Source organism: Falco naumanni, chromosome 7, assembly GCF_017639655.2.
Source record: "Falco naumanni isolate bFalNau1 chromosome 7, bFalNau1.pat, whole genome shotgun sequence".
Taxonomy (NCBI): domain Eukaryota; kingdom Metazoa; phylum Chordata; class Aves; order Falconiformes; family Falconidae; genus Falco; species Falco naumanni.
Window position 1 is genome coordinate 23,709,738 of NC_054060.1, and position 14,466 is coordinate 23,724,203.

The 14,466-nt window shown below is 44.3% G+C and overlaps 1 protein-coding gene across 2 annotated transcripts in view; it reads left to right on the forward strand.

Annotated features, from left to right (window-relative positions):
• PSTPIP1 (proline-serine-threonine phosphatase interacting protein 1) overlaps positions 1 to 14,466 on the forward strand; it is a 52,304-nt gene that overhangs the window by 17,985 nt on the left and 19,853 nt on the right. For both annotated transcript variants that reach the window (XM_040600701.1, XM_040600702.1), the window contains 3 exons: positions 1,433 to 1,533; positions 5,431 to 5,505; positions 13,969 to 14,003. In XM_040600701.1, the coding sequence (XP_040456635.1) occupies positions 1,433 to 1,533; positions 5,431 to 5,505; positions 13,969 to 14,003 (211 nt within the window). The remainder of the gene's footprint in view (positions 1 to 1,432; positions 1,534 to 5,430; positions 5,506 to 13,968; positions 14,004 to 14,466) is intronic.

Below are 14,466 nucleotides of genomic sequence, written 5' to 3' on the forward strand. Positions count from 1 at the left end.
AAAGTAAAATTGGCTTGTCCTGATCCTGTTGTGAGTCAGTGGGAGACCTGGAGCAGAACACAAAACTCCTCTCCCAGTGCCACACTCGGAGCACATCAGAACTCTGTTTATTCCCTTCCCTTTCTGGGCTCCCAGCATTTCCCCAGCAGTGCTGACTTTGCTGTGACTCCGATTTACCATTGCAGCAGTGCAATCTGGAAGTTGGGAAAAAGATGAAAGAAGTGCAAGACTAATTTATTTTTCTTCTCATTACTCAGATATTTTTGTCTGAGATGACAGGGCTGTGCTCTGATGGATCACGTGGAGAGGGATAAGTGTGATGCATGGACTTGTGTGATGGGGAGGGATCTGCAGTGGCAGCCCACAGCAGGGCAACATGGCCCTGAGCCACGCACAGTGCAGAGCCCTGGTAGGAGATAAGAGCCCTGGCTTTGGGGCAGCAAACTCCACCCAGCTCCACAACCTGGCCTGTCCAGTGTGGCTGGCTGGAAATCACAGATTGCCTTAGCTAGCTGCATTTGCCACTTGGGGTCGTGGAGCAGGACAGGCGGCAAAAATTCCCAAAGGCACAAGTGAGTCCCATGTATTGCACAGGAGCTTGGGTGACCGCAGAACCAAGGGAAGCTCACTGGCAAGTGTCTCAGAAACACAGACTTTCAGTTTCCTGCAGATCCCATGTCCACATTCCAAAGCTCCCCACATGCCTCTCTTCTACTCAAACCTCGCCCCCCCCAAACCCTGTCACATTGAATTTACACCAGAGACAGACTCATTCCAACAATGAGAAGAGTTGTTACAGCACTACTAAAGGAAAACATAACAGCACATCAGAACCCGTGTTGTCTAACAGCAAATTGCCTCCCTGTGCTCTGAATCCTCTCATTAATCCACCCCACCGCTGACTGGGTGGCACAACGGCTGCCCCATGGATCAATACGAGCACAAGATTCCTTCACTTCTCCACTCACGTCTAGACAGCAGATCACTGTTTTTCTGAGAGTCCTGTGGCAGTGACTTGGCTCTGACCATTCTTTCTAGAAAATGTATGGTAAGAGCATCTGTTGTCCTTAAGAGCTACTCTACCATACAGCTCTGCTCTGCAAGGACCCCACACCCAATGCTAGATGTGACTTCCCCAAACAGACAGCTAGTGCTGCCTTCCACACAGCAAAATTTGTGACTCACTTCTCTTTTTCAGTATTAAAAAACCCTCTTGATTTAATAAAAACTTTTACAGATTTTCACTTTGGATAAACCTCAGCTGTACCTGTGCCCATAGTCCTGCCCCAGCTGCCATTACTCTGGGCAAAGCTAAAGGTGCTTTTGATTTTTCCAGAAAGTTAATTTGTTCCATATGACTGACAGTAGGCATCTGGTAAACCTGCAAACTATGTGCACAAATCACCTCAGCTCTTTATCTTTCTGTCTCCAGTGCAAGGAGTTCACCTTTCACACTGGCTATGAGGTGCTCATACAGCGGCTGTTGGATGGGAGAAGGATGTGCAAAGATGTGGAGGATTTGCTCAAGCAGAGGTAAGAAAAATCAGAGTGAAAATGTTTGAACAGCCTCCATTTTCTTCCCTGTTGGGCATCTGGAAGGGAATAGTAGGCTGTTTCTGAATTTGGTAGTGATACTAGTTTGTGTAGAAAAGCCTGGGTGATTTGAATCCTAGCCTTTTGATCTGATTTGTGAAGGCAGATAACAAATAGAAATTTCAAAGATTTGAGAAGATTTGAGAAGATTTGAGAAAGAAGAGAAGAGAAGAGAAAGAGAAAGAGAAAGAGATAGAGATAGAGAAAGAGAAAGAAGATTGAAAGTCAGAAATCCAGAGCTCCATTAACACCCAGGTCATTAGTGGCCCAGGATCACAGAGTAGCACATACCTCCACAAGTAGCATTACTGAGTTTCCCCTTTTATGAGGAGCAAATGACTTTCTCTTTGAACATGCTGTTGCTACAGGCACTGTTTCAGTTTCCTGCAACTACCAAAAATGGGTGATTTTTCAAATACAGACAAAGCTACATAAGATGCTACCAAAAGCCTCTCCCAGACACCCAAGAAAGCCAACATCACTCGCCAACCTTACCAGACTTTGAATAAAAATGTAGTTCATGTCTGACCTTTACGTGCTTCTTGGGTGCTGCTCAACAACAGCTATGGACAGCTGACACATTTGTGAGTGAGAAAATACATACTACACAGCTCCTCTGACTCCTTTGACATTCATTTTTGTACTTCAGTCTTAGAAAAATATACCTGAAATTTGCTTCTGAAGTAGCTGGGTTTCAACATGTAGCATGAGACACATACATGCTCATGCGTGACCTCTAGAAAAGACCATGCAATCCAGAGTGTACATTGAGCAGGTAATCCTACAGCAGTTCACCTCAGAACTGTCTCTTTACAAGTATTGTTCTGCTTTCCTCAGGCACAGCCTGTTTTTTCTTGCCATGCTGTCCCCAGCTAGCTTTCGGGTTTTAGGTTGGTGTCTGAAGGCTACTTTTCAGGCACTGGGTCTTCAAGGCAATGCGAGCTGTCAAACTGAACCCTGACTATTTCACAGTGTGACGAGTCTCCCATCAAATTCTGAAGCTCTCTGAATTGCTTTTTTTTTAACCACCAGTGGAAGCTCTTTTACTGCCATATCTCTCTCAGTCCTGAAGTCACATCTGTCTGATGGTAGTTTAGCTTCACTGTTTAAAACAGCTCCTTTGTGACTCATAACTTACAGAGATTGCAGGCTTCAGGAAGGCTCTGCACCGCAGCATGCATCTGATGCTATGTATGCCTGTGTTTCCTTCACAACATTACAGAGGTTTCTGCGAGTTACAGGATAAGGTTCTTCCTGGTTTGTGCTGGAGGCAGGAAGGACTTCCCACAAAGAATAAAAAATACACATACAGTCTTTGCTCAGATCTGAAAGCCACAAGTACAAATGTTTCCATGAACTTTTGCACACCCTCAGAACGTTCTAGTGAGTGTGCATATGTGTGTGTACATGCACGTTGGGGGAGGAGGATAAGGAGAAAAGATAGTAGGCACTGAGTTGCAGAAAAGTTTATTTCTGGAAGATGTTTGTTCAGCTTGTCCTCATGTCATTCATGGGAATGACCTAGGAGGAGACCAAAGCATGGGACGAATCCCTGTTCCTAGAGGCAGCCCATACCATGGGCTTCATGCCAGAATTTCAAAAGGGACTCTTGCAGCAGCTGCCCTAAGTCCTGAAACCAACTGCCCTCACTACACTAACACTTTATCAGTTTTCCACCCAGGTCAACTACTTTTGCTCACAAATACCCCTGCCTGGTCCAGAGGAGGGCCTAAGAGACTGGGAAGGGAAAAAGCTGTTGTATTCCAGGACAAAGCCCCATATTTAAAACACAAAATACGTTCCAGCTCCCAACAGCTGCAGGGAAACGTAGAAGAGGAGTGCAAGAGTACTGGAAAGCAGGAAAGGCAGCACCAAGACGTGAAAAGACGGTGTGAGCCTCCTGCCACACTCCTCTGACCCTGGGCTAGGCCAGGCCCATGCCTGAGGTTTCAGAAAGGTTTGACCCAAGGGTCTGCAGGAGCTGGGACTGGCGTAAGAGCCGGTCATGCTTTTTCCCTGTGATACACTGTACTGAGCAAGCAAAGTGGGACTGTAGCACTGGAGCCCTTCTCATTGCTGTACACCCACTGGCACTAAGCAAAGTCTCTGACACAGAAGTGTTTATTATTATTAAAATCAGAAGAAAATCAATGTATTCTGCTACTGCAATATTATGTGTCTCTGGAGTATATTTCCATTTTGATGAAATTTCATATGAGTAACATGGAAATAAAGTGGTACCTCCGTGTGGCCTATCACCATATTTTGCACCCTGTTCTTCCGGGAGGAATCCCAAAGCAGTGATGTAGGAACACCTCGCTAGCAATTTCTAGAGCAGGATAACACCAATTAACTAACTATACATCTGGTGTTAGACACGTGGGAGCCATGGACAGAGACCAAGAACAGCCTCCACCCCGGGCTGCAGCGACTGTAGGCTGCTGTATGACCAAGCACTGTGGTTCCGACAGCCTGGCCCATCTCCTTGGACTAGGGGAAAGTCCCCAGGACCAGCCTGCCTCACATCACAGAAGATGGTTGCACCAGGACCAGCCTGCCTCAGGTCACAGAAGATGGTTGCACCAGAGCCACTGGTACAGCTGGTTACAACGCAAGGTGCTCATAGCCATCGGACACCGAGGAACAGTCGAAAGGGCCGTCAATGACCTTCCCAGAGACCCACCCCAACAGCTGCCGTGCAAAACCCACAGAGAAGCCCTCAAACCACTGGAACTCAGCAAACAGCAATAATCAAGCACAGCCTGACTGAGTGGGAAGGTAGATGGAAGAACAAACTATCGGGGTTGCATGGCCTCACACCCACGTCAAAATTCCATTTTTGAACAGAATACATTTCTCTAATTGCCAAGTTTCAGGCTGAAAACTGTTTGAAATGCTTTTAAACCCCTTTTGGGAACTGGACTTACCCTAAACAAACCGCTCCCCCCTGTCCAACCCTAGCACCAGGCTATCTGTTCATTATTTATTATTGACCATTCCATTGTTTTTAACAGCTACTCAAAGACTGAAACCTCGGTTCTGCCCCCATCTCGCACCCAGGAGAAAGGAAATAAGATCTTTAGTACAAATACTTCTATTTTTTCTTTTTAAACAGAGAACAGACATTTCTTCCAGAGCTGGGGGTGGGGAAAAAGCGAAGAAATGATTGTATTTCTTTATTAGCTATAGAAACAGAACTATGTTCCCGAGTCAGTAGTTACAGTTCCCCATTAGGTGAGACATCACATCACACTGCCCAACCTGTAAAACAGTCGCAGCCTCACAGCTAGCAAGGCTCCTGCCCCCTCTGCCTCCCTGCCACTGTTCAAGCAGCACCTCGTGTTCCTAACAGACATTTTCCTGCTGCTCCTGGCTCCTATTTATTCACAACCTCTCTTCATTTTGAGGAGTCAGGTCACCCACCATCTTTCAGGTTTCTTTTGCAAAAAAGGACCTCTACTCTGAGCATCTTCTGTACACTTCTGTACACCTCTTCTAATTGAATCCAACTTTTGGGGGACAGAATTGTATGTAGTAATCATGTATATGTATGTAATCATATAGTATGTACATATGTAAATACTACATACATACAAAATGTATGTACTAATCCACAGTAATCAAAGCCATGGAGATGGGCTTCATCTTCCCTTATTTCTTCTATAAACAGCTCACCCAAATTATTTGAGAGGTAACTAATAGCACTAGGATTGAGGAGACAGAGAAATTAACGAAATTTTATTTCTCATGTTTTGTACCTTGTATGCAATTACAGTATTTATGTAAACGTGATCCTGGTACCACTAAGAGAAATTGAGTAAGTTTTTCTTTTAACAGAGCACAAGCGGAAGAGAGATATGGGAGAGAGCTGATTCAAATAGCCCGAAAAGCAGGAGGACAAACAGAAATCAAGTAAGGAATTCTTTTATTATTAGTACAAACAAAAGTATTTCGGAAACAGTATCAGACTTGTGTGTTTTGCCTATGAATGGCGTCATAAGCTGCTCTCTGCAGTGTGTCACACAGCACTTCACAGTGCAGAGGAAAAATGGGGAAACACCAGAGGCCTTCAAAGCAGGATTCACAAAATCTCTGTTTGGGAATTGCTGGTAGGTCTTTACTGAGACAAGTTTTAATGTCAGGATTCCTAACAATGTTTAATATTTGCTTCCAAAAGCAAACTGATGTGAAAAAAGGGGAAAGGAGAAGGTTGTGGAATGTTTAGGATGGTGGCTTGGCAATTCTGGGAAGCTGGTAGACACTGAGAGACTGTGTCAGAACAAATGCAAAGCGCAAAGACACCAAAAATTAGCTTCTGCAGCAGGAAAAAGTCTTTGCTTAGGAATACAAACTCAAACCTCTTTGAAGGGACTTAATCTGAAACAAATCAATGGAACTACTGAAATACACTAAAATGACATATTTTTCTCTATCTCCTCTACTACTATGTTAGATCACATATAAATTGTGTTGGGAGGGGAAGATATATGTTGGCACTGAATTTAACTGCATAAACACTGCTGATAAACTGCTGCTATTATTGATGGTAGCAGCAGTAATTAGATATTTTGTCATTATTGTAACCAGTAATAATACAGTAATAAGGTGGTAGAGGATGAAGATTTGTGGTCACAGAAGACAAGTCTGAAAGAGAAGACCTCAATCTAAACACAAAACAGCTGTATTGATCCCTGGGGCTTGCTACCCTCATCCATCCCATATCTCATTTCTTAATTGCAGTCTCCTTATTACATAGCTTTATCACTCTTGGTTTCCTGTTCATATTTTATTGGAAAACTTGACCTCAAACCCTTGCACCACCATGGCATGCAAGTGCCAAGCAATTACCCATAGCACTTGCTATCAATTTGGTGGTGGCGCATCCAGGCTGACAGGGAAACTTGCATCAGCCCAAGTGCCTGGTAGCGCAGAGAGCACTGAGGCTCACTCTGGAGAATGTGCAAGCCTCTCCTGCCCTGGTGCTCCATCTCTCCCTTGCTCCTGAGCAGTGCAGTAAGGTATAGCAAGGCTCCTAGCAAAGACTGCTGGAGATGGCTTCTACCTTTCTAGTGTCTCAATTCACAGATCTAATCAGAGAAAAGGAAGAAGAAGAAAAAATATTTTGAAATTAAAATAGTGAATTAAGGATGGATGGCTTCTTCCCTAAACAAAGGTGAAGATCAGCATTCCAGGATTAACAAAAGGCTCCACCCAAATTTCTTTACTGGCCATGGAGGGTAGGCAGAGCAAACATGTTCAGAAACAGACAGCTTTGGCTGCCCTTCTGTGACTTAGTGGATAACTCATGGGTCTGACCTTTCCTAAGAGATTATAAGAGCTTGATTTAGGGGCAGAGCCAAGTCCCAGAGTTGGGATATGGATCCAAGTTCCCCTCAAGTTGGGGGAAGTTTGGACTCGGGTCCAGCTCCACTTTGATCCAACAATTTTATAGCTTGGCATAGAGAGAAGGCTGAATATACCGACAACATTTACTATTTTTCCATAAACCCGTGCCTGGCCTGGGTGGTGACCAGCTTTGCACTGGTATTTTCATCAGAGCAAATGTCTCACTGTATCTGTTCTGAAGCAGACAGAAGACACTTTGCTCTCTGTCATTCTGCATCCTCTGGCTGTTTGAGTTACACAGATGGGCAATGATGGGCATTGGTCTAGAGTAAACACTTCAAAATCAGAGAAAACTACAGTCTATTCAGGGCAGGAACAACTCATGAAAATTAAATATTTGGTTTTAATGCCTTAAAAACTTTGACATGGTGTGAAGTTTCTCTTTGTTTATATGATGTTGATTGCTGACAGTGCCTACTACTCCCAAGGTCAGTCCTTCAGTGAGGCCAGAGGGAGGGAACCTATATACTACCTATACTAAGAAAAGCTTGAAAGGACTATGCTACAGCTGTCCCTGTGCATTATTCCTGTGCTTCCTCTTTATAGGATTCCATATTATTGCCATAGCACATTGAGTCCTAATAGTATTACAGCTACTTGACAGGCTGAACAGGGCTGTTTGCATCTTTAAATGCAGCTTTGGGTAGCAGTATTTCTCAAAGTCTAATGAAGGTGTTGTGCAGGTATTTGTACCTAAAATTTGCATTTGACAATCACCAAGAAAAAAAGTATCTTCCAGGGGGTTTTGCAGAAGATTTTACAGAACTTCCTGTGCCATGCTAGGTATTGCAGAGGAGCCAAATTACTAATTTTACATCACTCATTTTCCCACTAATGCACAATTATTATCCTTTAGTCTTAAATTCAGTCATCTTTTAAACATCTGAGAGACTAAGGCTTCTGTCACTTCTCCTCGGAAATTATTTCACACCCCAGTAGTTCTCCATATCAGGAAGGTACCCAATACCCTTTCAAAAAGTCGATAAAAAGAACATAGGAAATCAGTCTGCAACAACCACCCAAAAACTTCCAGTATCAGAAAATACCCAGAAGACCTTAAGAGAAACAACTGCATGACCAATCAATTCCGTTTAGCACAACTTCTGAAACTAATTATTTGGCTGCAAAAACTTCCCATCACTCCCGCAGGACAAAGCGGTGCTCTGTGGCCACTACGGAAAGCAGAGCAGCAGAGGAGCGGCACAAAGGCAGCGTGAGCCGCAGTCCCCCCCATGCAAAGGCCTGTTGGCAAAGTGTCCGTGGCAAACCCACGCCTCAGCCAGTGCCAGATCTACTGAACCGGCAACGGCAGCACCACCACATGCGATGGACAGCCCGGCAGGGCCTCGTGTGCCAGTATCCACCCAGGAGCAGTGTGAACAGCTCTTTCCAACCTCAGAAACGCAGTCCCTGGCAGCTGCCCGGACCCCCTGATTTGAAAGGAGTCAAAAAACGCAGAGAACCCCCCACCTTGCTGTTGCTTCCTGCGCTTGGGGAGGAGAGGGGTCTGCTCGAGGGAGGAATTAGGCAGCAGTGGGGAGGTGCTGCCTGGGTTGTTACTTCAGCACAGTCAGGACCAGCACAAAACAAGAAGGTGAAGAGAATAAGCATCAGTAAATACAAGCAATGGGTAGAAGCCCAGGGAAGTCTATGGCACACTGCACCAGGCAGCTGCCATTGCTGTAGAAAACAGCTCTCTCCCAAGTCTCCCCCCTACTTTAAAAGCTTTTAGTTTTGAATCAAAGAAAAGAACAATTTCAACATCTTTTCAGACTCTTCCCTTCTCCCCCAAACTTTTGCTTCAGCTGGAGCAAATTGCTGAACTCAGCTAAATGTATAATTAGATTCAACTGCCCATTTTTATTTACTGAAAGACAGATGAAGAAATATGCTGCTGACTCAACGGAAAGATAGTAGGGAAGGCTCGCTGAAATAACACCAGCCCTGGGACTACCCTCCATTGCTTTGAGAAACATCTAGGTGACAGCAGCCACTAGGTTCCATCCCATGTGCTGTCCGGTGCCTGTTCCCTCAGCGCTGTCAGGGCCAGAGGAGAAGTGACCCCTCAGGCCCCGCACTGCTCCCGCTCAGTCAAGACACTTCACTACTGAGTATCAGCAGTAATACAACATCATGACCTAGGACAAGAGGACAGCGTTGTGCCTCCACCTCTGCAGATTCCTTAGCACCAGAAATGTGGGAAACTGCTTTGACCTGAGAGCTAGCAGGGGATGAGTTTTTGTAACTGCCAGGGGAGGTGCAGCTGACTTCAGTGAGGTCCTCGCTGTTCTTTTTCAAACCAATATTGGAAATGGCCATAGCAAGCCTGCAGCTACAGAAAAATTCCTAAGAAAACTAAAATGAGAGAGGTAGACATGCCGCAATGAGGAGATGTGCTGCAATCACTTTTTGTTTTATTTTTTACTTGAAAAAACCCAAAGACAGGGTTTCTAAAAGAAGCTGGTGCTGGTTACCATGGGCATAGCAAACAAACACTCCAGCTTCCAGCTCAAGAAATAAAAGTTCCCTGTAAGCGCTACTTAACCGCCAAAGGACACAGTCTTTCAACGTTCAGCCTGATTCAAGCAAATTCAGGCGTTCCGGCTGCTTGCCCTTGCCTCGAGCGCTGCAGCTGGGAGAAAGTACTTCCTACAGGGAAGGAAGATACCCTCTTTCCTACCCATGACACAGATCTAACTCAGCAGTTGCTATAGGCCTCGGCAAGTTCATTCTAATGTACAGAAGGATGCACATACTTGAATCTAAGTGTAAGACTGCAAGAAGGTTCACACAGGCTCAGACCAAAACCCCTTCAGCCCAATATTGTGCCCCCAAAACTAGATCCCAAGGGAAGAATAGAAGAATAGGGGAAGCATGAGAGGACATTTCTCCTAAATAATCTTCTAGCCTTAGCAAATGGTAGTTCAGGGGCTGCCACACCAGCAGCAGCTTTGTATGTAATAGCCTCCAATAGAGTTTTCTTGTGTCTTTTTCTTATTTGAAACCCTGCAACATTTTCACATCTACCGAGTCTTAATGTAAAGCAACGTACTTTCCTGTTAAGTGCAGAAGTGCCATTTTCTTTGTTGATTTTCAGCTCACCTCACCACACTTGCCATGTGAGATCAGACATGCATGACAAAGGCAGATTAGCTTCTTTCCAGCGGGGTTCCTCAACACACCTCTGCACTGGTGAGCTGCTCTCCCACTGCCTATTCTGGTTCTTACAAACAACTCAGGTCCGTAATAACACCAAGGCTATGGAAAAGGTTGGCTGCTTCCTTCAAGCTAATCACCTGGATGTGCCAGCGCAGTCCTGAGAATGTGTATACCCGGGAACATGGGTAGCTGGGAAGTCTTAGGGAAAGCACTAGAAGGAGAACATTGTCAGGGCTAAAGTGTTTAAAATTTTTAAAGATGTCTTCATTCCTACCTTATACTAATTTCAAAGCCCTGTTATCCCACTTTTTTAAATAAAAAAAAAAATCACAATTTCATAGTCTCTACTCATAAAATAAAATTTTAAAAAGTTGATTACAAAGCTACAGCCGTGTATTCTTGGCAAATGCCAGGTTACACCAACATCCAGCTGGGGAGAGGGAACTACATGTTATTAAGTTTAAACTGCGGTATAGTTTTGCGCTCGCCATATTCTGTGTTGTACACAGGGGACAGGATATACAGAAACTGGGGATTTTCAGCTGAGTTACAAACTGAGATCAAGTTTGCAAGTATTTGATGGTAGCACATGCAGTAATGATGTCTCAACACACTATAGATGATTCTCAGCAGAGCTTGTGCCTTTCAGAGGAAACACCTTTCAGGCTGCAAGGTGACAGAATTTCCAGGCAGTAGCTTTGGGAGCTCTTTAGCAGAACAATATGAAAACAAAATATGGTATGAAGCTCAGTTTTCAGATACATCCTTGGCTTCAGCTAAAATAGAGCCTGTGGAAACTCCATTCTTTCGTAAAATAACTGATGTAAACATGCAGTAGCTGGTTAAATTCTGCCTAGTCTGACAACAGCTATTTTTGTCATTTTCTCTGTTTGTCTCTTCTCATGTATAAGAATTCCTGATTTTTTCCTTCCCTCTTTTCCACTACCATCTCATTCAGACCTTGGGAAAGGGTAGTTCCTTCAAGCCCATGTCTGCTCTGCCCTTTTCTGCAGCGCCTGAAATAGAATATTTCAATGAGTGTGAGATGGGGGAATCTGTAACAAAATGCCAATTGCTGCTTCCTGTGTATAAATATAGAGTGTGTGTCACTTAATATACAGAATCCTCTGTATTATTCACACAAAGCAGGCATTTTTGAACTGAATCTAGAAGTCATTTTGGAAGGTCACATCTTTCCATGACTAGTTATTCTCCACTCAAATGTTCTGAACCTGCACAATTTATACGCTTGTACTTTGAACTTTCAGGACTCTCTGAAAATGGGCTCAAGCACATACTCTGAAAGACCTAAGCCTCTGCTCAGTTCTTGTTAAATCCAACCTAGATAAGTCCTCTGGTGATGAGGATAGACATTTTTGAGCAGTGCTGCTCTCTTTCCAAGAGACATGAGGAAACTTAGTTTTATGTTAAAGGTACAAAAGTTGTTTTGATTGTTTTATCCTTTGCTATGAATGGCATAGGTCATTCTGGAGTCACAAGGGGTCTAATTTTGAGTCTATGGGCACAGCTTTACATAGAAGAGAAGGTACACCGAGATAGCATCCTGCTTGCTCCTCTACCCCAGCAAAGTCAGGGATGATGTGTCCACGCTCCCACTAACTGGCCCTGAGAGTGACGATACAGGCCCCTTTCCATTCAGTTTGGGGCTGTTTCCTCTTCTGACACATATCTGAAAATATCCAAGCACCAGAAGCAAAACACGTATGCAGACACACCACAGCACTAGAGGAACCCTCCACATTTCTTGCTACTTTCATGAAAGATATGCTACAGCCAACCTGACACTAAGTCTGGCCTGCCGCACGGCGTGGCCTCCCGTAACAGCTGATACGACTATTCATGCTAGCTAGTGCCTTGATATTGTGAATTTATAGAGACAGAAAAGTAGACTCCACTGGTCAGAGAAAGGGTGCTGCTCATGCCTTTTCTCCACTACAGGTGGCTTTGACATCACACCACAGCTGGGACCGTACAGAAATCTTTCCAGTTGCACGGAGAGGCATTGCCTTTCTGTTTATAGCTCCTCTGAGAACGAGAAGAAAACATCCTGGCAAAATTAATTCTTTGATGCTTTCACTACATCCCCACTAAGCAATGTTAGACATGATTCTCTTGTGAAATACTCTGGCCTGGCTTAGGACTTGGTGGTGAATTAGTTACCTCCCTGTTAAAAGAGCACAACATGTCCCCTTCTTTTCTTTTTTGCGATGCAGACAGAATCTCAGGTGCAAATTATTTGAAACCAGATGCTTCTGAACTTGTTTCCCCACGCTTTGCTACTGCCACTGGGCTCCACAGAAAAATGTTAGTAAAACCCACACTGGATCTTCCCTGTGTGGCAGGAGGAAAGACAAATGTTAACCATGGCCTCAGAGGAGATAGGTATTTGGTTGGTTTCCTAACTGTGTTATCAGGATCTAGGTTACTGGATGCAGGGGATAAACAGGGCTGCTGGAAAGTGGTCTGTAGAGTTCATCTGGCAGAGGCTTCTCTCAGTTTCAGAAAGAATATTTTTAAAAATTACAATAAGAACAGAACATTGTAGACCACATTGACGTTAAAACAGAAACCCTCCAGAAAGGAAGGTGGGGTAATTTCATCGTCTATTCACTAAGCAAAGGTAGAAAAGAAAGGAAATTTAAAAAGAGTTGTGGTTTTCCGGTTAGAAGAGCCTGTTTGCCTTCCTGTGTAAGGGTGTAAAGGGACTCTCTGAATTACTCAGTTAAACCAGTCTATAAAGGCAAAGTACTGAAAAAAACCATAACCAAACCATCAAGCCTAAAGATGCAAAAAAAGAAGAAGAAAAAGAAAAAGCTCCAAATCACACCACAGCCCTGGCTTCTGCATATATAAATGACCTGCCAGCCTGCAAACTCAGAGCTAGAGAAAATTATGAAGTGGAAATGCTTTTTACAGACTATGGTCTCTCCTCTCCCATCACGTCTATGCTGGTATCTCTGGTGCTTTCTTAAAATGGACTCTGGCTTGCCAAAAACCAGGGCATCAGGCGATCTGTCGTTACCCTTTCGTGCCCTTCTGTAACTCTACCTTGTAAGCCCACTTAGTTGCGTAGGTCCATCTGGACGAACAGCGTAACATCTCTTTCTGCTCATTCCCGCCCGTACTTCACAGCCCAGCACTGAGGCCTGATTTCACAGCGTGGTTTATTTATGCTGTGCTTCTGGGATGTCGAAAACCCCTGGGAGCATCAAGGTTTCAAAGCCTCCGTAGGCTGCCTACACCATTTGTGAGTCTTTGAAAGGAGAGCGAGCTGTGCCACATGGGGGTGCTCAGAAAGCGTAGTATGGAGGATGCTGCAGAGCAGAGCTGCTCCAGCTTCAAGGGTGACTGAGAAGGAAAAATTTGCTGGTGCTGCATTCGAGACAGAGGGTGGAGCTGGTTTCGCTCTGCCCTTCAGACTAGAGCTCCAAAAGCCAATTCCCCTTGCCCATCTTTATTGCACTCAGTTCAGTTGTATCCATTGGCAAGGTGCAAGAACAGAGAAACGCCTGTTAACATTCACAGTCACAAATACAGTGGGATTAAAAAAGAGGCTGCACATAAGGAATAGTGCAATTCCTTGCTTCATGGAGTATTTTATTACATATCCTGATGGTAACAAATTGATGATATTGTGCTTGTTAGCATGATCAACTTTTGTTACCAGACTATTAAGAGTTTTATCTCTATGTGGATCTTTGAGATTCTGAGGGAAAGTTTTTTTCTCTAGATTCACAACCCATCCTTAGAAGTTTATACTAATAAAGTGCGCTTGTTTCTCCTTCACAGCACACTGAAGGCAGCATTTGAAAGGCTCAAGCAACGTAAGTATTTACATGTTTATTTCTGACCCAGGTAAGAGGCACATGAAGTGTTCATCTCCTCTGGGGTCTTTCATCCTCTGCCCCCCTCTACTTCCAATTTTTAATCCCAGTCTGTAGTGTGGAGAGTGGAGGGAAAGGACACTCACTGAGAGTCCTCCAAGGCTGGGCACTCAATCCACTCTCTGGTAGCAAGGAAAATGGCTTATTGCTCAAGTTAGTTTTATCTGGATCAAGTCACAAAACATCAACTCTGTTCCCTCTTCTGCAAACCACTGATGTCAAAACAACATGCTTTCTAAACGCGTCCAAGGTTGAATGGAAACCTTTCACACACAGAAAATGCTACACCATCACAGCCAACAGGACAGCATACCTGGCTACTGGCACCTGCTGTTTAGATGAAAGCACCTTTTGAAAAGCAGCTGGTGAATTAAGGTATTTTTAGAGCCTGGGTGGGGGAGCT